General features: G+C 40.5%; 1 protein-coding gene and 1 long non-coding RNA gene across 6 annotated transcripts in view; both read left to right on the top strand.

The window, feature by feature from the left end:
* Positions 1-26,638, top strand: part of LOC135488430 (multidrug resistance-associated protein 1-like) — a 312,354-nt gene that overhangs the window by 75,097 nt on the left and 210,619 nt on the right. For all 5 annotated transcript variants that reach the window (XR_010446979.1, XM_064773049.1, XM_064773066.1 and 2 more), the window contains 5 exons: positions 5,915-6,181; positions 18,395-18,572; positions 25,211-25,465; positions 25,838-25,903; positions 26,328-26,465. Coding sequence is in view for 4 of the 5 variants with exons in the window: in XM_064773049.1 (XP_064629119.1) it covers positions 5,915-6,181; positions 18,395-18,572; positions 25,211-25,465; positions 25,838-25,903; positions 26,328-26,465 (904 nt within the window). In the remaining variant the exon portion in view is untranslated. The remainder of the gene's footprint in view (positions 1-5,914; positions 6,182-18,394; positions 18,573-25,210; positions 25,466-25,837; positions 25,904-26,327; positions 26,466-26,638) is intronic.
* Positions 1,226-2,088, top strand: LOC135488463 (uncharacterized). The gene is made up of 2 exons (XR_010446981.1): positions 1,226-1,261; positions 1,857-2,088. It is a non-coding gene; the product is annotated as an uncharacterized LOC135488463 (long non-coding RNA).

The raw sequence follows: 26,638 nt of genomic DNA on the forward strand, positions 1-26,638 counted from the left end.
AAGCGCAGTACTTAAATCAGATGTTTCTCTCGCCTTGAAAACATTCCTGGGTAAAATCCATTGAGATTAGCCGAGTTAATCTACTTTTTCCGTGATTAAAATCTCTGCCGCTGAATTCTATAAATAGAAACTATTAACATCGCGGCAGTGTGGTTCCCATTGTGCGCCCTCCCACTTCACACCATGTCTGGAAGTTTTACGGAGAGGGAGGGCGTGCGGTAAGAAGAATGGCCAAAATGACGTCACGTTTTCCTGGCAATGCCTCTTGCCGGACCAGTCAAGCATTGGGAAAGCATCTTTAATTCAGACAACGTTAGAACTAAAGTAAAAGCAGATTTCACCACTCACCAGTCAAATCGGAATACGACGGCGCAAAATGTTCTCGCTTTCTACTCTGTTGACATGACGACTACCTGGGGACTATCAAATTTGCTACCAGCAAATTTCGGAATTCTAGTTTCACCAAGCTCTTACATCACTGTTCCTGGCCATTCTGGCTGTTTAGTGACCGTACTTATTAGGATTATCTAATAAAATTCCTGGAAAGGCCACAGATTTGTTATATGCTCTAACATATAGATTTGTAGGTCTATGTCCATGTCTGTACATCGGCCTTCAAAACCTCATGACTAAGTTCATCAGAAGAAATTGAAAAAGCTGCAAATAAAATCACTATTTACCCATAAACCCTCTAGGGCTAGATGGCTAAAACTTGGTGTTATGGTAGCTTTGGGCAATATGCCCAGATATATCTTTGTTTTTATACGCCCGCTCCGGAGCGTATTATGGTATGGCGCTTGGTGTCCGTCTGTCTGTCTGTCTGTCCGTTAAACAGGCACGTTTCAAAACTATGGCGGATAGGCGATAGATTTTCCCTCTGAGGCGTTGAGACCCTTCAGGACTCCTGAATAGACCAAATGTGGGTCCGGCAGGATGAGCGGTTTGGCCACTAGGTGGCACCGAGCGAAATTTTCCAAAAACTTTTCCAGCAGCTGATTTCTCAGTTGGGGATCATGAATCAAATCTAATTTTATAGAGCAAAGCTTTCTCTTTCATTATCAATAGGCGTAGTTCATGAATTTCTCACCAGGTGGTGTTACTGGCGCAATTTAGTGAGCACCCCCCAAGAAGAGCATTTTAAATTTCGCGCGAGTTATCCCACGTCCAATCACACATGCAGCGAACGTCACGTCTCGAGTCTGCGCAGTTCAGACGTAAGGAGACCATACTATGGAATAGATCGCGTTCTGTCAATTCAGAGGTAAGTTCTCATTAAATTCACAATTTCATAGGCGATAATATTTGGCTGCTTGTGTTATTGCATGTTGATGACATTAGGGAAGGCTTGGATTGTTTAATTGGATGTGATTAATTTGAAATAGTTCGTCGCCGATCGTTGAAAAACGATCTGCGAAATGCAGCTTGGTTGGTCTGAGAAACGATGTCAAAGTCCGGCTTTAAATCATGGATTTCTCAACAAATAACTCTTGTCACATAGCAGAACTAATGTGAATAAACAAGACAATAATAAACATCGTTCTGATATCATCGGGTAAGGTTGCCAATGTACATAAACAGTGTAATTGAGGATCGACGCCAGCGATTTGAAATGTCAACAAACAATAAATGCGATATGATACACACTGACACTTGCACACTGTACATAGCACAATGCTTCAAACGGGGCCGATTCATCACTCTTATCACAATGTATTCCCAATCATATCAATGAACTTCCTTGATCATTCGGCCCTAGCGCCTTATCAGTTGTTGTTGGCCTTGTATTTGATATAAAACTTGGCTAGCTTACCTATTCTATCAAAATTAAAATGTTATCTCCTCATCATGTTTTGCAGGACAGGAATGATCTGCAGCTGCATTTGAACATATTTGGTGACCACATCTCAAAGATGACCAAGAGAGAGGATCGAGCTATGACTTTGCACATCCCATCGACTTCGGTGTTCACCAGTGCAATCATCAGAAGAGCCAGGCAATTCTAGTATTCAAGTATTTCATTCTGTAATACTTACCTCAAAATTTACTAAATAAAGAAAACCGCATGTGGCAGTTGGTTAAAAAAATCAAGTCTATCTGTTTAAAGTTTTTACTTGCTATCATTATTATCAACATTTCAATGGTGGCATTCTGCTAAGGTTTGTTAAGAGTTTCACTTGACTTAAGCAGGGTGTACACTAGTAAAATATTAGCAACATTTTACCAACATTTTACCAACATTTTACCAACATTTTTACAACAATTTTGCAACAAGCCCTTCAAGGCCCTGTGTTCACTAGCAACAAAATTGCAACAAATTAGCAACATTTTTACAACATGTTGGTAAATTGTTGCAAACTTTTTAGTGGGAACAAAGGGAAATAGGTATTTTGGAGGGAAAATGGATGATTCCAAGGAGAGAAGATGTGTTTTGAGTGCTTCTGCAGCAATTTTAGCTGTCATTGTTGAGAGACGGAAGAGGCGGCGAAATAACCAAAGAGATTATGGACCAGGCCCTGGATCAAAATGAGGGTGGATGATGGGGCATACCACTGCCTGTTAAGGCCGCGTATCCATAGGGTATGCCCTTGTGTAGTGTGGCGTTATGGCGTAACAGCCTTGTGACCTGGCACTATGCCCTGAGTCTCAATTGGATATTCCTTTTTGGTCATGGTAGGCCTTTGTAGTCCTCATTTCGCAGCGGTCAATCGCGTTTATCCGCACGCTGTCATTATTTCAGAAGACAATTTCTTATGAATATTGAAAATGAAAATACAAGTAACTTGTATTTTCACTTGCAACATCAAATTGACATGTACATGTATATAAAACCTGACTTAAGCAACAAATTACAGGTTCGTGCTTGTTATGATAATCATCAGTTTCGGGGTCCCAGAGTAGTTCCCGTTGATGAACCTCTTGAATTAATTTCGCCTCAGACATTGCTTCCGTGTTGTTCACTCGCAAAAGAATGGACATGTTCAATCCCAATAAGGGCCTATATTCCCAATCCACAGTGCATATATGCCCGCAATGTGACACGGCATAACCTATGGGAACGATCAATAACACCAACGAAGGTTCATTGTCCGTGTGGCGCGCCAGGCGGTAAAAAGGGAATGTTGTGCAGGGCACGGAACAGCCTATGGATACGCAGCCTAAAGGAGTTGCGGCTGACTGACAAGCCGTCACACAAAAACTTCTAGAAAAGGTTTCATCACCCTACGAAGCAAGACACTCACTTGAGAGTTGCTATACCTGCTTCTTGTTCAAGTCACATGAACTCCGGTAGATCACATGACGCAAATCCTATTTCTGATTGGCTGAAGAGTTTGCAACATTTTTACAACATGCAACAAAGAATTGCATTGCATTTAATTTGCAACAATTTTACAACATGTTGTAAGACGCGTTTTGCTCTGTACACACTACGCAACATTTTTGCAACATTTGTTGCAACTGGAAATGTAAAAATGTTGCTAATATTTTACTAGTGTACACAGGCCTTTAGGCAATAATAGAGTTGGGTAGAGCATTTTGTTAATGTTACCCTTTTAGTTAGGGAAACTGGTGCCTTCTGCATTAGGTGGACCCCACTTACTCATCTGTCAGACCAGCCTCACAGTTTAAGGTCCAGAGTTTAAGGTCCAGTCTGCGAGATTTACCCGTTTCTACCCAGCCAAAAGCGGGTGATTGGGCTAGTCTCTCCATGTGATTCAATTCGCATGGATTCTTGTGTCCCGGTGCTGAAAGGATCCCTCCACAAGGGCAGACTACATCCGGTGGCACTGAAGTATGGAAGAAAGACAGAAGACGACCAATTTGCGAAAAGGATCATCATCATCATCATCATGGTAACAGCTGAGAATGAATCATGTTGCTGTGTGTAGAATTGATGGTCCAATATAAGTTAGGTTATCTGTTTGCGCACACATTGCAAGGGTGGAGCTTGCTTGAAGTAGATTGCGCCAGTCTACCGTAATTCACTGTTACACATCCAGAAGCTAATATCCTTAGGCTTTGAGTCCTTAGTTTAGTAGAGTTTGACGAGTAATGTAATATATACGAACAACGCAGCAACAACTCAGCTGAGCGCCAGGCCCTTGGGCCTCTTGTTAATGACTCGGAATCCATGCATCTGATTCTCCATAAATGGATGTATGGTTTGACCAATTCTTGCATGACATGTCCACCAAACAAAATGTGAATGCAGTCCGGCAAAGAGGAACAACCAACCATTCACTTCGACTTTTAAAGGCTACATGGTTCCAAGAAAATACATTTATACTACCAAGTAAAAGGTTCATCCTACATTTTCGTTCATTTGTAGTCTAGCATTTACTTGTTTTGGTAGCAAATACTGATTTCTAAAAATCCTTTGCTTTCACAAGAACTAAACTATTCCAATTTTTGAAGCATACTAAATACTTCAAAATCTGGAGTAAAAGCTTATGCTAGTTTTTATTCATATGGCCCATCAACAGGTGCATACCATAAACCATGAGAATGTTCGAACAGTGGCATAATTATGTCAACCAAAAACATTGGTACCGTAGTGAAGGCAAAAGGATATCAAATACCATGGAGCATGCCATTTTCATGCATAATGAACTAAACACCGGGAAGATATTAATGATATTAACTCAGCTGAGCGCCAGGCCCTTGGGCCTCTTGTTAGATTAAAATCTTGCTCCCAGTAGCACGTTGTGAACTCCTGCTAACAAATCTCCAACAGTGTACCTGGGCGGGGGGGGGGGGGGGGGGGGGGTGATACAACGCTGATACAGCATGTGCTCAGCATGGGCTAGAGTGGCAATTTTTCAGCACTTTGAAGACTGAGGGTAATGCTTGGAAATTGTATCCTTAGCTCTATGAAAGCTCTCCTGGTTTCGTTATTTGCCCACGTTCCCATGTCTGTTAGGATGTAATGTACATTAAAGGTGGCAACATATCACTCATCCGTGTAGCCTACTAATGCATGATACCAATATGCATAAAGCTGATGCTTTGTGAGAATCAGCGTCCTGCGGTCATGATGATAACAAACGACTGAATATCTGACTAACTATACTTGGCCTGTTCTTATAGGTGACTGGAATGGGGGAATATTGGTGAGTTCTTGTGCATATTTGTCACCATAAAGACTTGCATATTATCATGCTGCATATGCTGGAGAGTATCTGCATGCTCTCCTCTTTATTGATCAAATTGCCATGGATCTTAGGGCCGACACTGCTTATTCTTCATTCAGTCCTTAGTTTGTTTGCTATGGTGTAAATGTAACTCTTCGCAATCAATGGTACTCTCTCAAACCAAATGAAACAATAGAATAGTGTGAATGAATGGATTGACACGTATGTAACAATTAGACTATTGGGCCTATGTCTTTGCCTTTGGATTTGCTGAAAAATTCAAAAGTTCCAAGTGAGTCAGTTCCAATGATCAATCTCATCCACCAATAAACTACTTCCATTTAAAGATAAGGATGATTATAATGAAATGAGTGGAATGATGTTGATACACATCATCATTTGATGTGGCAGTTGTTGCCCCTGATGCTGGTTTTATCATTTGTCAGCTGATGACATTGTAAGTAAAGTTTCCTTTGCAGTTCTGAAGTCGCTTGGATCATATTTATAGAGGGTCCTCTGGTCAGTCATAAGTGTCATGGCTACGATACAACACCCACATTGAAAAAAGGCGTAAAACAATGCGAAAATAAAATGATTATATGGTGTTCCAACTGCAATAAACCCCTCATCAGGAATCATGAAAAGGACATGGACTAGATGCCAGAATGCATCCAAAAACACATCAGAGGTAATTTTTTTGATGTCGGTGTGAAATGTCTTTATGTAATCTAGATCCTATTCAGAACAAGATATTGGATGTGTTACTTACTTTATATGTTTTTCAGAAAGTCCCAGCTCCACCAACGTCCTGTTCATCTGCAACACCATATCCAGGAGGCTGATGTCAGTGAACGGACACCCCTTATCATGCAAAGAAGTTATGGCAGTCATCCAGAACCTTCCCATGTTGAAATGCTTATTGTGAAGCCTGAGCGGGGTGGACCATCATTGATGAAGGTGCTTGTGAAGTTCTTTGGATGGACTTGGCTCTATGCACAGTTGTTCAAGCTGGTCCATGATGTACTTTTATTTACAAGTCCAGTTTTACTGAGGTAAGCATTATCACGTTCTCATATTTTATAGTCCATTCATATATGTTATGTCCGCATCGATTGGAACTCTGGAGGGTGAAGGGTGATTTCTTTAAAGTTTTTAGCTCCGCTGACTGAACGTCAGCTGAGCTTGTCTAATAGCTGTTCGAATGGTGTCCGCCCTTCCATGCATCCATCGACAAAATTGGGCATTTCATAACCGTATGACCGAGGCACTTCAAATCTGGGATCTGACATGAGAAGCCAAGGAATCACTGCTGACAGAAAATTTAGCGCGGTTCGACTCAAATTCAGCTCACCGGCGGGCAATATGCATAAATTACAAAACAATTTTTTGTCGCTTTATTCCAGCAGATAGAAGCTTGAAATAAAGTTGAAGAGCTCTGCATGGTATAGAAGTTTTGATATAAAATAGGTTAGTTTTGATTTATATCATCAGTTGGCGGTACTGAGCAAAAATTTCATTTGACCCGGGTTGACCCTGGTTTAAATTTCCCGCCTCGAACTGACATACATTTACATCCCTACTAGAATTGGCCCCCAATATCATCGAGGGTGCTGGTTTCGCTCCAACGCAATGTATAATGTACAGTGACTTTCGAACATGGTAGCTAAAAGTGGCAGAGAGGATAAGGAAGGAGATGCACAGTATCAGTTTGCTTGTCCGCTGACGTCATGTGCTCGAAAAAAATGGCGACCTTTATATTTCGACCGGATTGATTTTAGGTAAGTGACAAATTTTATATTGTAAGCCATTTCTGAAATTAATTCTGGTACGAAATTTCACACATTCATAGAAAAGATTCAATTTGTTTATATATGCTCTGTTAATGACGGAATCAACCCAATTTGGTAAAAACAACCTTGGAATCGGGTTGACCCTCTTTGCGAAATATTGAAGAGACGATCTCATTATTCAGTGCAGTGTCTCTGTAGAAATGTACAATAAACGCAACATTAAGAAAATGACAAATTTTGCCTCTTTGCACAGCTTGTTTTTCTAGTCCAAGCTCTTGCTGTCCATCCTTGATGATTCAGCAGTCAATATATTTAATTATTTAACATTTCCACCCACAAGTTATTTTGATATCATGCTTTTTATCGCCCGACACAACTGGTGGGTTTAATTTATGCACAAGGAGACGAAACGATCATTTGGTAAGTCACTTTCACGTGATACCTTAAGTTGTCAAAATGGTGGCAGAGTATCTGATTTGAAATGATGTCAAAGTCCGGCTCTAAAAGATGGATAACTCAACAAATGACTCCTGTCACAAAGCAGAACTAATGTGAATAAACAAGACAATGATAACCATCATTCTGAAGTCATCGGAAAAGGTTGACAATGTAAATAAACAGCGCAATTGACGATCTACTCCGGAGACTTGAAATGTCAACAAACAGTGCAATACACACATGCACACTGTCCAACAGGGGCCGATCATCACACTCTGATTATATTCTCAATAATATTAATGAACTTCCTTGGTCATTAGAACTTCCTCAGTAGTTCCTAACTTTACCTTGATCAATGATCATTAGCACCTTATCAGTGGTCTATGTGTTATAAAACTTGGCTATCAAAATTAAAATGTTTTCTCATCATGTTTTACAGGAATAATCTACAGCTGCATTTGAACGGTTTTGGTGACTACATCACATATCACCGAGAGAGAGGAACTGAGTTACACTCGTACTCATAGAACCAAAGGAACACCTTGCACCTCCCATCCAACTTCAGTGCTCACCCGCGTGGTCATCAGAAGAACCAGTCAATTCTAGTATTTCTTTCTTTTTCTCAAAATTGATCGAATAAAGAAAACCGTATGTGGCAGTTGGTTTACCAAAAAATCAAGTGTATCTGTTAAGTTTTTACCCCTCAGCCCATAAAGGCTAGAGGGGTATTGTCGAGGCGTTCGCTGTCTGTCTGTCCGTCTGTCCGTCTGTCCGTCGGGCCGTTGATCTCGTTTCCGGAGCATATATCCGTAACCATAAATGCTGGCCATTTCATCTCTGGGTGGTTTGAAGGTCTTATGGTACCATTGTGCCTTTTGGCAGTTTTGACGGTTTTCGACCTACACTTGGCCCCAGGGGCGCTTCATGCAAAAAACTACTTTTGGCTATATCTCATGAATTATGCTAGCTAGAATCATGATATTATATATGGTAGGTACTTCTAGCAAAGGTGCATCATATATCCTCCGGGTTTTTGATTTGACCTCCTTTTCAAGGTCACAGAGGTCAAATGGTATAAACTGGCCGTTAGGATGTAACGATGGCACGTTTCTAAACTGCAATGACTATTGATAAATTTGGTACACATTTACCCCTTAGTCAGGTGATCTCAGGGACCGAAGTTTGGTCCAATATGATTCACCACTTGACCACCAGGGGGCAAAATCCAAAAACCTTAAAAATGTGATTATTCCTTAACTTCTTGCCCGATTGCCACCAATTTGATATCATGGGTACATCTAACCACCATACAGTATATGTCACACAGGTTTTTAATTTGACCTTCTTGTCAAGGTCACAGAGGTCAAATGGCGTAAATTCGCCGTCAGGCCGTAACTATGGCACGTTTCTTAACTGCAATGACTATTGATCACAAATTAAGTACACATGTACCCCTTGGTCAGGTGATCTCAGGTACCGAAGTTTGGTGCGATCTGATTTGCCGTTTGGCCTCCAGGGAGGGGGCCAAATCCGAAATTCTTCAAAATGCCATTATTCCTAGTAATGACTTGCCCGATTGGCACCAATTTTATATCATAGGTACATCTGATTCTAACAACCATTCAATGTGTCACCCGGGTCTTCTTTGATTTGACATACTTTTCAAGGTCACAGAGGTCGAATGTACTGTAAATTGGCCATTTTTGGGAAATTGTAATTGCTTGGACCTACATCAAACCTAACACTACATGACACAATACCATGCTCTTTATCCATCTTTCCTCCACATGAGGTGAGCACAATGGCCCTGGCCATTTCATTGATTTGACCTGCTTTTCACGGTCACAGGGTTCAAGTAGCGTAAATTGACCATCAGTGGTTTCCGGAACATATATCCGTAACCATAAATGCTGGGCATTTCATCTCTGGGTGGTTTGAAGGTCTTATGGTACCATTGTGCCTTTTGGCAGTTTTGACAGTTTTCGACCTACACTTGGCCCCATGGGGCGCTTCATGCAAAAAACTACTTTTGGCTATACCTCATGTATTATGCTAGCTAGAATCATGATATATTTTTACTGAGGACAGTACTCATGAGACTACATCACATAATACCCGGGTTTTTGATTTGACCTACCTTTCAAGGTCACAGGGGTCAAGTAGCGTAAATTGACCATCAGTGGTTTCCGGAGCATATATCCGTAACCATAAGTGCTGGCCATTTCATCTCTGGGTGGTTTGAAGGTCTTATGGTACCATTGTGCCTTTTGGCAGTTTTGACGGTTTTCGACCTACACTTGGCCCCAGGGGGCGCTTCATGCAAAAAACTACTTTTGGCTATATCTCATGAATTATGCTAGCTAGAATCATGATATTTTTACTGAGGACAGTACTCATGAGACTACATCACATAATACCCGAGTTTTTGATTTGACCTACTTTTCAAGGTCACAGGGGTCAAGTAGCGTAAATTGACCATCAGTGGTTTCCGGAGCATATATCCGTAACCATAAATGCTGGCCATTTCATCTCTGGGTGGTTTGAAGGTCTTATGGTACCATTGTGCCTTTTGGCAGTTTTGACGGCTTTCGACCTACACTTGGCCCCAGGGGGCGCTTTATGCAAAAAAACTTTTTTGGCTATATCTCATGAATTATGCTAGCTAGAATCATGATATTTTTACTCAGGACAGTACTCATAAGACTATATCACATAATACCCGGGTTTTTTGATTTGACCTACTTTTCAAGGTCACAGGGGTCAAGTAGCGTAAATTGACCATTTCGACCTACACTTGGCCTCAGGGGGCGCTTCATGCAAAAAACTACTTTTGGCTATATCTCATGAATTATGCTGGCTAGAATCATGATATTTTTACTGAGGACAGTACTCATGAGACTACATCACATAATACCCGGGTTTTTGATTTGACCTACTTTTCAAGGTGACAGGGGTCAAGTAGCGTAAATTGACCATCATTGGTTTCCGGAGCATATATCCGTAACCATAAATGCTGGCCATTTCATCTCTGGGTGGTTTGAAGGTCTTATGGTACCATTGTGCCTTTTGGCAGTTTTGACGGTTTTCGACCTACACTTGGCCCCAGGGGCGCTTCATGCAAAATACTACTTTTGGCTATATCTCATGAATTATGCTAGCTAGAATCATGATATTTTTACTGAGGACAGTACTCATTAGACTACATCACATAATACCCGGGTTTTTGATTTGACCTACTTTTCAAGGTCACGGGTCAAGTAGCGTAAATTGACCATCAGTGGTTTCCGGAACATATATCCGTAACCATAAATGCTGGGCATTTCATCTCTGGGTGGTTTGAAGGTCTTATGGTACCATTGTGCCTTTTGGCAGTTTTGACGGTTTTCGACCTACACTTGGCCCCAGGGGGCGCTTTATGCAAAAAACTACTTTTGGCTATATCTCATGAATTATGCTAGCTAGAATCATGATATTTTTACTGAGGACAGTGCTCATGAGACTACATCACATAATACCCGGGTTTTTGATTTGACCTACTTTTCAAGGTCACAGGGGTCAAGTAGCGTAAATTGACCATCAGTGGTTTCCGGAGCATATATCCATAACCATAAATGCTGGCCATTTCATCTCTGGGTGGTTTGAAGGTCTTATGGTACCATTGTGCCTTTTGGCAGTTTTGACGGTTTTCGACCTACACTTGGCCCCAGGGGGCGCTTCATGCAAAAAACTACTTTTGGCTATATCTCATGAATTATGCTAGCTTGAATCATGATATGTTTACTCAGGACAGTACTCATTAGACTACATCACATAATTCCCGGGTTTTTGATTTGACCTTCTTTTCAAGGTCACAGCGGTCAAATAGCATAAATTGACCATCAGTGGTTTCCGGAGCATATATCCGTAACCATAAATGCTAGGCATTTCATCTTTGGTTGGTTTGAAGGTCTTATGGTACCATTGTGCGTTTTGGCAGTTTCGACGGTTTTCAACCTACACTTGGCCCCAGGGGGCGCTTCATGCGAAAAACTACTTTCGTCTATATCTCAGGAATTATGCTAGCTAAAATCATAATTTTTTTGGTATGTGCTTGTTGGGGATGACTAGAGGAAGGTTCCTTTTGAAAACCAGCTCGTTCTGATTGTCAATATGCTCACAGGGCAGCGTGCTTGAAATCGGTTTCCGTCAATTTCGAGGCGAACCGTTTGTCCGATCAAATTCATTTTTGATATGTACGTTGGGGGTGACTAGAGCGAGGTTCCTTTCGAAAACAGGCTCGTTCTGATTCTCAATATGGTCACCAGGGCAACGTGCTTGAAATCGGTTTCCGTCAATTTCGAGGAGAACGGCTTGGAGGATGGAATCAATTTTTAGTGAGTGTAGGCCTAATGCAGTTTTGTAAGGGGAAGGTTCCTTTCGAAAATCAGCGCGATTCGAAATTCAATATGGCCGCCACGCTCACATCCTCAAAATAGGTTTCCACAATTTTAATTTCCATATGCAAACTAGCCACTCCACTAAGCCAACTTCACCATTATCTCACCTTCAACCTTAATAGGCTGAGGGGTTATGCTCGCTTTGCGATGCTATTTTTACTCATACCCCTTGGTCCTCGCCTTGCACTTTGAAACTCTTTGTTGTCCCTGATGTGAAGCAGATGGCAATTACTGCATGGCTGTCCCGGCTTAGGCTGGACCATGTTTACTGGACTAGTTTGTCATAACCAACCTACACTTCAAAGGAATTGATGTAAAGGTGCAGACTGTTTCTGGTTGTGGCCATGCATCTACTGGGCTGGTTTTTCGCAACCTCCACTTCAAAGGATTGCATGTTAAGGTCCTTAACTGTTTGCCCCAATGTTGTGACCACGCATCGACTGGACTGGTTTTTCGCCACCTGCACTTCGAAGGAATTGATAAAAAGGTCCAGACTACAATTGACTACATGATTTAGTTGTCCTAGGTTGTGACCATGCATCTAATGGACTGGTATGTCTCAAGCTGAACTTTGACGAACTGATGTAACGGTCCAGACTGCAGTTACTGGTTGTCTGCTGGGTTGTGACTCTTGAAGGAACCATCTAAAACTAGTAAGATTTAATCTCTGTGACAACCTTTAACTTTTATTCGCACTCATTATGTTAAGTTATGTGAACAATCAGATGGATCCAGCAAAGCTCCTTTTTTTAGCTCAGCTGACCAAAGGTCAGCAAAGCTGGTTAAATAGCTATTCAGTGTATGTGAGTGAGTGAGTGAGTGAGTGAGTCCATCTGTTCAACTATACCCCAACGTTTTGTAACGACTGAAGCCAGACACTTCAGATTTATAGTAGTTGTAGATCTTGGTGAACTCTGATCAGAATCCAAAATGAGCGCGATTCGACTTACTTCCTGCGAGCGAGACGCCGTAAAAGAAATTGGCCTATCTCGGCCTATGCACATCAGAATCAGTCACAATATGCTTTAATATTATGATAAAAATTTTATATAATTATAAATTTTTTAAAAAGTTGAAATTTTGATCAGGAGGGGGCGCAACTTGCCTTAGAATATTTTTCGTCAATTGAAATTCCCGCCCAATGACGTCATCTATCGACGAGGTTTACTATTCGCCAGGTATCAAAATGGCGGCTGCAGATCAACGCTTTCGGTGTTGATGTGGTAAGTAAAATATCAAATTTTTATCCAGCTGTATCTTCGATGTTCATGACGATCGGGTGCATCTGTTTTTATCAAAACGTCGGGTAGTGATGGATCTTTTCAAATTTTCCTATAGGTTTTAATCAATTGAAGCCAGAGGTTTTCTTTTGGTACCCGTAGTTTTATAATTTTCAGAAAATTATTGAAGTGGTGGTTGGTATTTTAGGCCAAATAATTTCGACATTTTGGCAGTAACTTTGCGTTGGATCCCCATCAATTATTATATCTGAACTTAGTTTCAAACAGCCTACGCAATGATCATCTCTGTGATATATAACGCATGCATGTAATAATTGATTAATCTGCCTAAAACGCGCCATTAAAACAGCGAAAGATCTTGATAAACACTCTGGTGGCGGTCACACTGAATAACGACCGGTAGGGCCCGGAGGTTGAATCGGGATTTTTATGCACTTTTAACTGTATATGTTGTTTAGATGTATTTCTAACAGTTCTGTAACTTTGATGACCAAGCTTGCAGCCAAAGTTGGTAAAATTGATGCTTGTTTATGGACTGCGCTAGCGACCGGAGAATTCGCCGTCGGCCATTTTGGCTACGGTCCCTGAGTTGTTGTGGTTGGCAATTTTGCAACAAGTCTCGCCATTTACGTTTGTTTTCTCCCTGTCTGGTCATTGGCCGTGACAACAATTATTTTGAAAGTCACATTATGACATCGTAGTATGAATTCAACTGCAGTTTTATTACGCAGCAATGTTTTTGGTTTGTAATCCAGTACTGTCTGTACACTGCGCTGTGCATGGCTGTGCTGTAGGCTGTAAAAAAGACAAAACGATAGCCTAGCCCTATTTTATATAGGCTTAGAGTATAACTCAACAGGCCTTCATGATTCATTTGATGGACACCTTATTTGATAGTACCTCATCATTAAGTCCAATCGATCCTGTTCTGTCACATGTCGTAGACGATAGACACTTTTCACCACTCGCTCATCTTTAAGCCCAGCTGTCGGCTCACATCATGTGGGCACGGTTGGAGTGTTATGGTTCAGTCTGTGAGACTAATTTAAAGAGGTTACACTTTTATTTTGAATTGGAAAACAGCCCACAGGACTGACTTTTCACTGAGAAAAAAAAGTGTGCCCTTCGACGGTTAAGTCTCTTTCTGGATTTGCTTCCATAGATGCCTTGTTCAGGATATCATCTGACAAATGCCTGATCAAGCACAGACTGTGTCTGGTGGTGTACATTTCCCCGTCTATGTCACCCGTTTTTATTCAGTCAGTGTTAATTTCTCTTCTCTTTTTTTACAGATTGACTGTTGTTGGTTATTGCAAGAGGAGTCGTTGGCACATTTCAAGTCCAGTAAATCACTTGCTGTTCCCACATCAGAGTAAGGTGTGCTTACTCGTTTTACTGCTTTCCATTCCAGGAGAGTGTTATCAAATATCTGCCGCAAGGCAACAAATATCTGCCGCAAGCCACCAAATATCTGCTGGAAGGCTTCAAATATCTGCGGAAAGGCATCAAATATCTGCCGCACCAATAAAGTTCATTTTGTTAACCAACTCTTTATCTTCTTTTCTTCACACAAAAAAGACCATCCCAAACATTTGGCTGCATCCACTTCATCAATATCCAGACAACAGTCGGTTCATTTGACCATGTAAAGCACCAGGCCCCACCTCACAAAATACACTGTAATAATTATGTACCTTGTGTCCATGTGCATGTTATTAGTTCCACCTACGCTGCATGAAGACAAGGACTCCACTCTTTGACGTCACCACACAACTCCTTGACATCATCACACACCCAACTACTGCAACAGCAATAGAAATAACTTTACGTCATAATAGCAGGGTGACGTCAACTCAGTACTTCAGCATGCACTGATATAGCAAGAAAGTCTTTCGCATCAGCACTTCTGCGTGCTAGACGTTACAGCTTCACGTTGCCTCATGATAACAGGGTACCAACACACACTTGGCCCTTGCCTTCACCTAGCCATTTCAGCTGAGCGCCAGGCCCTTGGGCCTCTTGTTAAAAATTTGGCACGAGTCTATCTTGGAAACCATTTTTAGCTCAGTTTTGTGACTGAAAACTGACCCAGGAAACAAAAGTAAGCATCTTTACACTCAGCTGAGTACCAGACCCATGGGCCTCTTGTTTTTATCCTTTCCTCAAAATCAAACGGGATTTTAGGGGTATTCTTCAGCGAAGTCATAAGGCCCTTTTGTTTCTGGATATTTCTCATTCATTCTTGGGACATGAGTAGATAGACTTCATCAAGATTGGTCGAGAAATAAACCGTACAGAGCAGAAAATGTCAGAATTCAATGCACTAAATCGATCTAGACAAATGCATTCAATCTTTAGCCCGCTTGGTCATAGACCAATAGGGCTTATGCTGTGCTCGTGATGGTTAGTGGTGTTCTGTCGTGCGTGCGTAAACTTTTTGCATTGTCAGCGCTCTACTGGCTTCATTTTCTAACAGATTATTTTCATCTTCCATATGTGCATATATGGGCCGAAGATCTAGGTCAAGGTCGATTTTGAGCGCAATTCGATTCCTAATTTAGCTACCAGGGGGCTTTTTGTAAAAAATTATAAGTGGCTGTTTGTTAATTGTGCTTTGATCTAGGGTGCTCCATTTTTAGCCTGCTTGGTCATCACTAAAAAGAAAAGATCCTGTTTGGTTTTGAGGTGATGCCCTTTAAAAACCAAACTTTAAAGAAATCTGACAAGTTGTTCGCCTTCCAGTGCTCCAAATGATGCGAACATGACATTTACATCATCATCATCATCATCATTAATCATCGAAGGATTTCTCCTGTTGACTATTATTGCAGATAAAATAGAGCAATGACAGCACATTTTTAACGGGTGTGGTTCTAGGTGTGTTAGCATAAATAATAAATTGTTTTTTTGCAAATTCATTAACACTATTCCACTCCAAATGAATATAAGATGCGCCTTGCGATTGGACTACATGTATAATCATGTAATTGAACAAGGTATGAATAAACAGTCTTGGTAGGGTGTATGAAAAAGGAAGACAAGACCTAGGACCTCTGAAAATTCATAAAACAAAGACCTAAAGACCCCTGATCAATATTAGTTTTGAAGTTAACCCTTTCAAACCTAAATATATATTGTTTCGTATCTACCAACATAACCCACCTATATTTCAGTGATAAAAAATCCTCCAGACATGATATTTTCAACTGTTTTTTTCCAACCGGAAATACTCATCCCAGACCCCTACTTTTTGCCACACCATAGGGAAGTCTATGCAGTACCGCAGTGTCTGTCGTGGATATCGTCCTCCGTCGTCTGTATTCTGTTTCAAAAACAGTGGGATGTTTCATAACCGCTAGAGCTCTGAACTTGAAACTTAGTACACATGACCCACCACCGGTCAGGTGACCTCTGACACTGGTATTCTGTCTGATTTAAAATCTCCACTTGGCCACCAGGGGGCCAAGAGTTAAAACCTAAAAAGTGTGATATCTTGCTTATAAGCCACTTGTTTTTGCTATATCTTTGGCTCATCGTAAAGGAGTCTATACTATACCGCTGTTTCCGTCCTCCTTCGTCCTTGTTGTCATCGTCATCGTTGTTGTCGTTGTCATCTGTATCCTGTTTCAAAAACAGTGGCACGTTTCCTAACCGCTTCTGCTATGAACTAGAAACTTTGTACACAGGACGATCATGAAGACTACCAAGGTCAAATGACCTCTGCCAATGAATTTCGATCCAATCTGATTCTTGACTTGGCCACCAGGAGGCCAGAAGTGGAAACCTAAAAAGTAGGCTCTCTGAGTGACTCGTTTTCGATAAAATTTTTATGGTAGGTTCTCCTACCAAGGATTCATGACATATCATAGGGGTTTCTTATTTGATCTAATTTTCAAGGTCACGGAGGTCAAATGGTGTAAGTTGTCCGTTTGAGTGTAACTATGGCACGTTTCTTAACCGGTAAAGATATGAACTTGACATCCGCACACATCACTCCCTACATCATGTAACTTTGGACATCGAATTTCAATCTGATCTGATTCTCGACTTGGCCACCAGGAGGCCAAAAGTAAAATGATAAAGAGTGCAATATCGCGCTTATTAGCGACTTGTTTTCAATGATATTTTTATGGGAGGTACTATAAGCAACGATACATCACATGTCATACCCACTTTGGTTTGACCTATATACTATATATGTAGCATATTTTTTAACCAGGATGAATTCCTAACCGCCAAATATTTATACGGTGAGCACAATGGCTCTTGGCCATTTAATTTTTGGCTCACTGTTTTGGCTCACTCTTCGTCGTCTGTATCCTGTGTGGCACGTTTCTTAACCACTTGTGCTATGAACTTGAAACTTTGTACACATTATGACCTAGGTCACATGACCTCTGACAGCCAATTTCGGTCCGGTGTGATTCTTCACCTGGTCACCAGGGGGCTAAAACCAAAAACTTAAAAAATGCGATAACTCGTTTATTACTGATTTGTTTTTGCTAAAAATCTTATGGTGGGTATCCCTAGCAAGGATACATCACATATCTTACAGGTTTTTGATTTGACCTCCTTTTCAAGGTCACAGAGGTCAAATGGCGTAAATTGGCCGTCAGGCCGTAACTATGGCACATTTCTTAACCGCAATGACTATTGATCACAAATTAAGTACACATGTACCCCTTGGTCAGGTGATCTCAGGTACTGAAGTTTGGTGCGATCTGATTTGCTGTTTGGCGTCCAGGGAGGGGGCCAAATTCAAAATTCTTCAAGATGCTATTATTCCTTAATTACTTGCCCGATTGGCACCAATTTAATATCATTGGTACATCTAATTCTAACAACCATTCAATGTGTCACCCAGGTCTTTTTTGAATTGACCTACTTTCAAGGTCACAGAGGTCAAATGTACTGTAAATTGGCCATTTTGTGGAAATTGTAATTGCTTGGACCTACATCAAACCTAACACTTCATGACACAATACCATGCTCTTCAACCATCTTTCCTCCACATGAGGTGAGCAGAATGGCCCTGGCCATTTCATTATTAGAACATTTTAAGCATTTTCCGTAGGCTTTCCAAATGATGTGAATGAAAAGGGCATTTGACCCTGCAGGAAAAGGGTCGGCTCACAAAAGGGAGAACAAATTATTTTGGGATAAATGTTCCTTCACCACCTGTACATTATGCATAACAAGCTCACCTATTGCCCAGATAAGATTTTTCGTCCTTTGAATCCCTAAATAAATCATCACCCACAGAATCGTCTTTAGCGAATAACTCATCTAAAGCCTCTGCAGCTGTCACATAGGCAGCAATTTAGCTCGGTATCATGAACAACATTTTCATGTGATTTCAGATTTCTCATCAACTTCACAGAGGATCCAACGATAGAAGAATGGCAAGGATTTTTATGGGCAGGCTTGTTCTTTTTTTCTGCGATTATACAGTCCCTTTTCCTACACCAGCTATATTTCTGGACCTCTAGAGTTGGTTTAAGACTTAAGGCTTGTCTTGTATCTGCTCTTTATAGGAAGGTAGGTTCATTTCAGATAATTATGTGCATCTTTGTGGTTTCAAATGACTTTCAAGTCATAATTTGTCCCGACAATGCCTGAGCATGAGTTGACATGGGGTGCTCAAGACAGGCCTGGCTGGCACAGACTCCTCGATGCCTCATCTTTTTATAGAGCAACATGCTATATATTGAACAACAAAACTTTCAGGAGATCTTTTGAATATTCTGTAGTCCTCGTGGCTATAGGGCTGTGTCAGAATTGCAGAAGATAAACCATTTGAACCCTGGTGGCGGTTATAGCAGCCTGGCATGCCTGAGGGACCATGACTTACCGAGCATAAAAGCGATTCTTTTGGTTTCGCAATTAGACAGTAGATGTCTCCCCTAAATGTTTTGAGATTGTAAGCAACAATAAATAATAGGTAATTGGCCCTAAATTCCTTATTTCTTGATGGATTTTAGTTCTTAAAATTGAAAACTCAGAAAATTGAGCTTTTTTTCGTGCACTTCAATGAATAAATTAAAAAACTAACATAGCTTTTATATTTTTGGCTCACCTCGTGAGTCTATGAGATGACGTGGCGTCCATCCTCGTCATCCACTGGCGGCATATGTTAGCACGGCACGATTCATAACCGCTTGAGGTCAGGGCTTAAAACTTTGTACACATATACACTGGGCCCTCGGGCGAGTCACACCAAATTTTTCCAAAATTATGCTTGGTTTGGCCACCAAGTGGCTAAATGCAAAAACAGAAAACATGCAATAGGACCGATGATTTTGGTAAGATTTACATGAATTTTTTTTTGTAGGTACTCCTAGCAATGATACATCATATCCTACGGGTTTGTGATTTTTGTCCTATTTTTCAAGGTCACAGAGGTCAAAGTCGGCTAAATCACCGATAGGGTGCACGTTTTGTTTCTATTTGAGCTAGAAGGTTCAAAACTAGTGTGGACATGTATCTAGGAATCCTCTATTCTACCCCAAAAATTTGGACCGCTTGGACATCATTTCTCAGAGGATTCAAATGAATCCAATCTGCCAATTTTTTAAAACGATTGGATGTCAAGATGAAGACAAAAATTTATTTAGTACTGGTTTGCGCCACACGTTGGTGTTATTGACCACTGAATGATTTTGGAATTAAATGGGGTGGGATCCCTGCGCTGACATGGCTGCCCATTTAGAATATCTTTACTGGAGAGGACTGCTTTATAAAATCCACAAAAATCTTCAAGATGCCGATTAAAATATCATCAGCTGATATTATTCAACATCAATGGGGAGTCAATAAAGCTTTCTGGGTGATTATGTTGTTTGATTTTATTGTATTTCCTCGAGAAAAGTGCAAGAAATCAGCAAATTTTCTACCGAATTTTGAACCTAGGACATCAGCACAGCTGGCAGGGAAGTGACAAACGAACAGGGACAACGATCGTTCGATTCAACAGGTATGTTTGTTTTCTTTAATATTTGGATCATTGCTTCAACTCTGTTTATTTCTGGCCTCATCGTTAAGTACATGTAGGTTTTTAGACAAGTTTGTTATTAAACTGATAGTTCACGATCAGCGTTCACAGTGCATTACACATAGTTACATGAGATAGCGTGACTAGCTGGCCACTTGGATTATTTTCATTTATTCTATCTCGTCCATCAACTCCACCTTTTGGCTGAATGTGTAGCTGTGAAGCAAAAGGATTTCGGGAATTGATTTCATCATGAGCACATTAGGTTTACTGCTTTATCGATAGTTATGAGATATTTTGTATCACAGGTAGATATATGTACTTCTCCCACTGCACTTTTTCTCTTTTCAGTGATGAATAATCAATTCGAGCTAATTTTTAGTTGATTTCTGGGAAATATTGTATCATTTCCCAGTTCCCTGTAGAGCCTTGTGTGGTGATCAAGATGGCTGCTTGCTGAGTCTGGATTCTGTTATGTTCTATGTTGATAGGCTAACTAATATTGCTCCCAAAGTCTCACTAGGTCACGGTAAGTGCTTGGCGATGTTTGATAGTTCATCTTAGGTCTATCCATTAACAAATAGAATGGGTTTTTTTTCAATGTGTGGCATGATAATTGAGCAGAATTTGCTCTGTCTCCCAAATCTGACAAATCAAAATGACAGCTGATCACTCCGATGTTATAAGGCCTGGAATTCTGCACAAGTACTCAGAAAATATTGAATGAATTCAGTGAAAGACAGCTCAGAATCATTGTCAGGGTTCTAATTCATTGATCTGAAGCAAAAGAATTGTCAGGGTTGGGATGAGAACTCCAAATTTTTATTTTTACTCAGTCTGGAAAAAAGTCATCGTACTTTCAAAATGTACATGCAGCGTCATGCATCATTGATGTTTACAAATATACATGCCTAGGATTGTCAGTGTGTTGAAAACCAAAACCATTCCTTGTGCCCTAGATTGATCAGTGATAGAGGCCTGTACACACCAAGCAGAGGAAGCCACTGCTGGCCACAACAAACAGGAACAAACCAGCACAGCGGCAAACAATAGTTGAAAAGGCCACACGGTCGCACACCGCGTGTTCTTTTGTTAATTGTGCCTATATTGAGGTTTGTCTGGGCCAGCAGAGGCTTCCTCTGCCTGGTGTAAAGGGGTCTATTCAGAGCCAGAGTATCAACTGATGTTAAAACCCCCCCTTCCCAAAAATATTTTCAATTTTTTTGGTCGCATGACATGAAATAGAAAAACTGACCAAGAAAGCAGTAGGCTAATTGCATTCAATTCTATGCTTTGCCCCAGCTTTAGTACTGTTTGGCAAAATGGCGGATTGCCGCCTGTAAGATTAGCGTATTCAGACATGTGCGCTTTATTATGTTTTACAGGGATGATCGACAGTGGTTGCATTTCAACGTTTCGGTGACCACATAACAAATGACCGAAAGAGAGGAGCGGAGCTACTTTCATAGAACCAGAAGAACACCTCGCACCTCCCATCCAACATCAGTGCTCACCTGCGCAGTCATCAGAAGAACCAATCGATTCTAGTATTTCATTTTTTTCACTGTAATACTTAACTCAAAATAAAAATATGTTAACAGTATGTGGCAGTTGCTTTACAAAAAAGTCAGTGTGTCAGTTAAGTTTTTACTCACTATAATCAATGTGGGCTAAGAAAATCCTACCCCTTGGACTTGGTCCTCGCCTTGCACTTTGCAACTGGTTAGTTTGGCTTAGGCTGGAACATGTTCACTGGATTAAATTGACATCAATGACCAAAACTGTTCTCCCCATATCCACTGCAAATGACATGCATTAATGTAACCCGAGGTGAGCACATGGTCCCTGGACCATTTCATTATTTTTTCATTTGTTTCAAAAAGGGTGTCCTGTGGGAGGGGGGAGAGGGTGCTGAAAAGACCCCAGGGAAAAAGAAAGAAAAAAAGCTATAATATTCAGTAATAAAGCTTTATTAGCTACGCTGGCTTCCAGCGGAGCTTATGGTTTGTACTGGAACTGGCCGAAAGTAGTGCCAGCAAAATAGTTGCATTTTCATCCGAATTTGCTGTAGCTGGGCCAGAAAATGTGCAGGGATACCAATATTTTGAACTCTTGTTTCGATAGGATTATAGCAATTCACAGCAGAATGACTAAACGCCCCGTAATTGGCGGTAATTGGAAGATTTTAAGCTTGAAATTGTCGTCTGGTCAAAAGTGGCAAAACGACCTTGATCCTACCTGTCTCTGTAATGTACTGAACGCGCTACAGATAAGGCATTGTCCTAAGGCATTGCAGCCGAGGCTGATAAAGTGATGGCCATTTTGCGAATGTATATAGAGTGTGTACGTTCACTTCAAAACATAGTTCCAATCTAAATTTTTCATAACGAGCAGTTAGAAAGTGGTATTTCCCTATATTTTGATTCTCTATGTTTTGTGGGGTGATTTTGTCTAATTCTTATTAATATTGCCGATAAAAGACACGTAGAGAAACCCAGATTCATGTGCTCAGTTCATCTACCTACGATGGACGTTTTGACAGAAAACCAGGGTGAGTTTTCTCTGTATTTTCTCTTGATTTGCTCGTTACAATTGGCCATGACAACTGTTATTTGAAATGTCATAGTATAGAATGACTCCCGTAGCTTGTTTACATGGGAAGTGTTACCGTTTTTGGCTTTCTGTCTCGTTAAATTTGCTCAGTCATTGAGTCGAAGTCGAAGATCAAAACACACATGAACGCCATAGTACATTTTATACACAAAACGGTGTTGCAAAAAATTCTTCCCAATCATCAGAATGAAATAATCGTAATACTTCACAATTATCTATTACACATAATATAACAACTACAGGGGAATGACTTTGAAATCCAGACAAAACTTTATTATAAGAATAGCGTCTTTGTATTTATAAACATCATCGACGTAATCAAAACAAAGCCGAACGCTAGATGAACAAACATGGCGAACCGCTTCACAAGAAGCTGACGTTTTCTCATGTTTCTTGTCAAAATAACAATGATATCGTACACCTTTGATAGTGACACTGGTCAGAGTACACAATTAATAGCGACGAAGTAGTATGCTGGAATTGCGAGGTATTTTCAACGAACAATAAAACTGCCATTCCATCTCAGTCTATGCTGATACGGAAAACCGTGGGGAGCTGCATGAACTGGGCCTACATTATTTACCATACATCACAGTTACATACCCGATACCGGTACATGAACAAATGCAATACACTGCAACATATGTGCAGGGATGTAAAGTATGCATTGCAAGTCATGTGTCCAAACTCTACCAAGGTGAACGTTAGTAAATAAGGGTGAACTTTTCAAATTTAACTTTATTTTATCCCCCCCCCCACCAGTTCACTAGTTTTTCACAAAAGTTTTGATATTTTTTTGTACATTTATGTTTTACCTTACCACTAACATGAACAACAAGCCATACAGGGTTGTATATCCTCTCACAGTTTTCGCGTATCAACACAGACTACTCATTGTTTTTGTAACATAATCGGGAATGTTGATAATAAATATCTTATTTTGATGGTGTTTTTTTACAAAGTGATATTTTTTCTCATGTTTACAGGTTGATGCAGTCTATAATCTACGAGTCATTCCGGTCGTCTCAACTGGCAAAGTGGTGTTGCTGTGCATGCTGTGGAACTGGTGAAACGAAACCAATCAACCAGTCAGCCTTGAGATTGACAGGATTGGGGAAGAAGACACTGTATCTTAGCTGATTTGTCGTTCACGTTTTGGTCTTGTTTTACTGTATTATACAAGTTGATTGAATAAAGAAGCCTTGAAATTGAATAGGCATCTCTGAATTTTTATTTATTATAATATTAAAAAATAAAACTGATCGATATAAGAGAAGAGCGTGATGTATGAGACGTTATCATGCCTGATGTTACAATCAAGTAAGACTTCGTTGTAGCCTGATTGATATAAGAGAAGCGGGTGATGAAAGAGACGGCATCATGCCTCATGTCACAATCAAGTAAGATACCGCATTGTAGCCTGATTGATATGAGAGTAGAGAGGGTGATGTTAGAGATGGCATCATGCCTCATGTCACAATCTAGAGACTGCATTGTAGCCTTATGGGAGGGAATAGGGCAGTGTCACAGGAACTAATCTAAACAAAAAGGTAATGAAGGAGAGATTTGCACTGACATACTTTTATGACCTTCTGCCCTCTTTAAGACTGTTATAGCTAAAGTAGTCGTGTTTGGTATCGAAATAAAGATAATGAACAGTAGGTTTGTGCTAACCCATTTTCATTACCAACTGACCTACTTGGGGACGGTTACAGCGAAAGGTGTCATCCGTGTTTGATATCAAACTAAAAGTGTTTAAAAGTAGGTTTACCCTGATATACTTTTATGACTCACTAAACACTGTTGGAGGAAGGCAGTCGCGTTAATGGTATCAAACTAAAGGTATTGAAAGAGCAGTTTGGCACTGGCGTGCTTAAACACAGTTGGAGCAAAGGCACTGAAGGTATTGAAGAGCGGATGTGACAAAAGAACCCCTCAACTACTTCATTCACTGCAGTTCAAATAAAACCTTCACAACTGTCATCCACCCTAGGGGCCAAATTCATTAGACGTGTGTAACTTCTCCCTGATTAGTTATAGGGCCAATTCATATTCTGTGAAGATTTACATGAAGGACCTGAATCTGTCTATTCTGTAGTTAAACGCTGTTTTAAGCTGAACGCCCTTCATGAATTTGGCCTCATTTGTCTAAGCTTGATTCTATCTAGTCTGTCCACATCTCCCTATCTACCATAAACCTACATTCTGGTACTCGCATATACTACTTGCTACATTTTCTTGTCATTCATCTCATTCCTTGCTATTAAATTCCGCCAGCATAGCTATTCAGGCCGCCAGGCCTCTAGTTCTACTAAAAGCAGGAGGATAGATGAATACAGTACAGTTTAATTTATGAAGCTACCTCTTCTATTTTTTTTGAAATTTCTCTTTTGAAAGACCCAAAAATGCCCCCAGGAACTTAGGGGTTAAGGACTATTGTAAAGGATAAATGTTGATGCATATGCCAGCCTTATACACCTTTTACCCATCAGCTTGAGAAGGCAGAGTGGTATTGTGATGGGGAGCATCTTTCTGCTATTACAGAAGTTGTGTGTTTTCTTTTATGTTTTAGGGTTTAACTGTTAGCCCTGAAGCCGAGAAAGGGACTTCTGTGGGAGAGATTGTTAACCTGATGTCTGTGGATGTTGAGAGAATAGAGGATGCTACCATATGGTCATGGATAGCTTGGTCATCACCCTTCCAGATCATTATAGCCCTGTGGTTGCTTTGGAATGAACTTGGAGTGGCTATCCTTGCCGGTCTTGGAGTCATGGTGCTTTTACTACCATTTAATGGTTGTCTAGCAAGTTGGGTTGAAAAATACCAGGTGAACGTAGCACATAATCCTTTTCTTGCAAATCAAAAGGTTCAAGATATTGCCTCAAAAACATTTACAAGCCGGCAAAAAACCCTATGCAGATGAGCTGGAGATGCTGTTGTGGAAGTGATGCTATTTACACTTAAGTGTAGTTGGTGACATGCTCTCCAACCATGAGATGTTCCCTCAAGGATTTGGAGAGGTAACAGCAGCAATACTTTTCGGTCAAGCCCATGACCTCTTGATTGTCAGCCTGCTGTGAATAATTTCCTTTGCTGCTGTAGTATTTATTTATATCAAATGGTTTGCCATGACCTCAATTGTCATGGTAGGTGCTGATGAGAATCAACTTATTAACTTCATAAACCCTTACCATTACAGCAAAAACAAATGGAACTCAAAGATAGTCGCATCAAGTTAATGACACAAGTGTTAAGTGGGATAAAGGTAAGAAATACTTTTTGGTCGATCTATATATTTTCGTCAGATAAATCATGCAACCTGATACTGGGTAGCGTCTGAGATGGGCGTGGTGGTCTAATACCAATTTCTCTTTGACCATTTAAGTTTGGTGATATCGTATGGACTGCTTTTGAGCAGGAAGCCAAGTTTCCTTTGGCTAGCTGTCATTTTTCAACTGGGTGTTTGGTTAGTGCTCAGACAGATTTCAAATGTGCAACTTTTGAAATGTCTAGGGGTTTTTTCGGAGGTGGTGCATTAAAAAATGGGACCTTGTGATTTCCAGGCGTATTCAAGGTGTCAAGATCGATAGTGCTGCTGAGGACATTTCTTCCTTTACAGTTCTGGATGTGTTGAGTTATTCAAAAGTCAGCAAGGTTGTTATTAACTTCTACTTTGTTTCTGTCCTCAGGTACTTAAGCTGTACACATGGGAGGCATCTTTTCAGGAAAAGGTTAACAGGATTAGAGAGCAAGAACTTGACAACATCAAAAAGATAGCATGGGGAAATGCCGTCATCAATTTCTCTTGGACTTGTTGCCCATTTGCGGTATGGAAATTTTTTGAAATATTTCAAATATGTGTTCTTGCCAAACAAGGCTTGCATTTGGCTAAAATCATCATCAGGTTCAGTATTCCCACGCTTGCCGCATTGCTAGTAATGATAATAATAAAATAAGCAGTCACCCATTTGATTTTATAATGCTATGGTATGGCGGGGCT

Source organism: Lineus longissimus, chromosome 1, assembly GCF_910592395.1.
Source record: "Lineus longissimus chromosome 1, tnLinLong1.2, whole genome shotgun sequence".
Taxonomy (NCBI): domain Eukaryota; kingdom Metazoa; phylum Nemertea; class Pilidiophora; order Heteronemertea; family Lineidae; genus Lineus; species Lineus longissimus.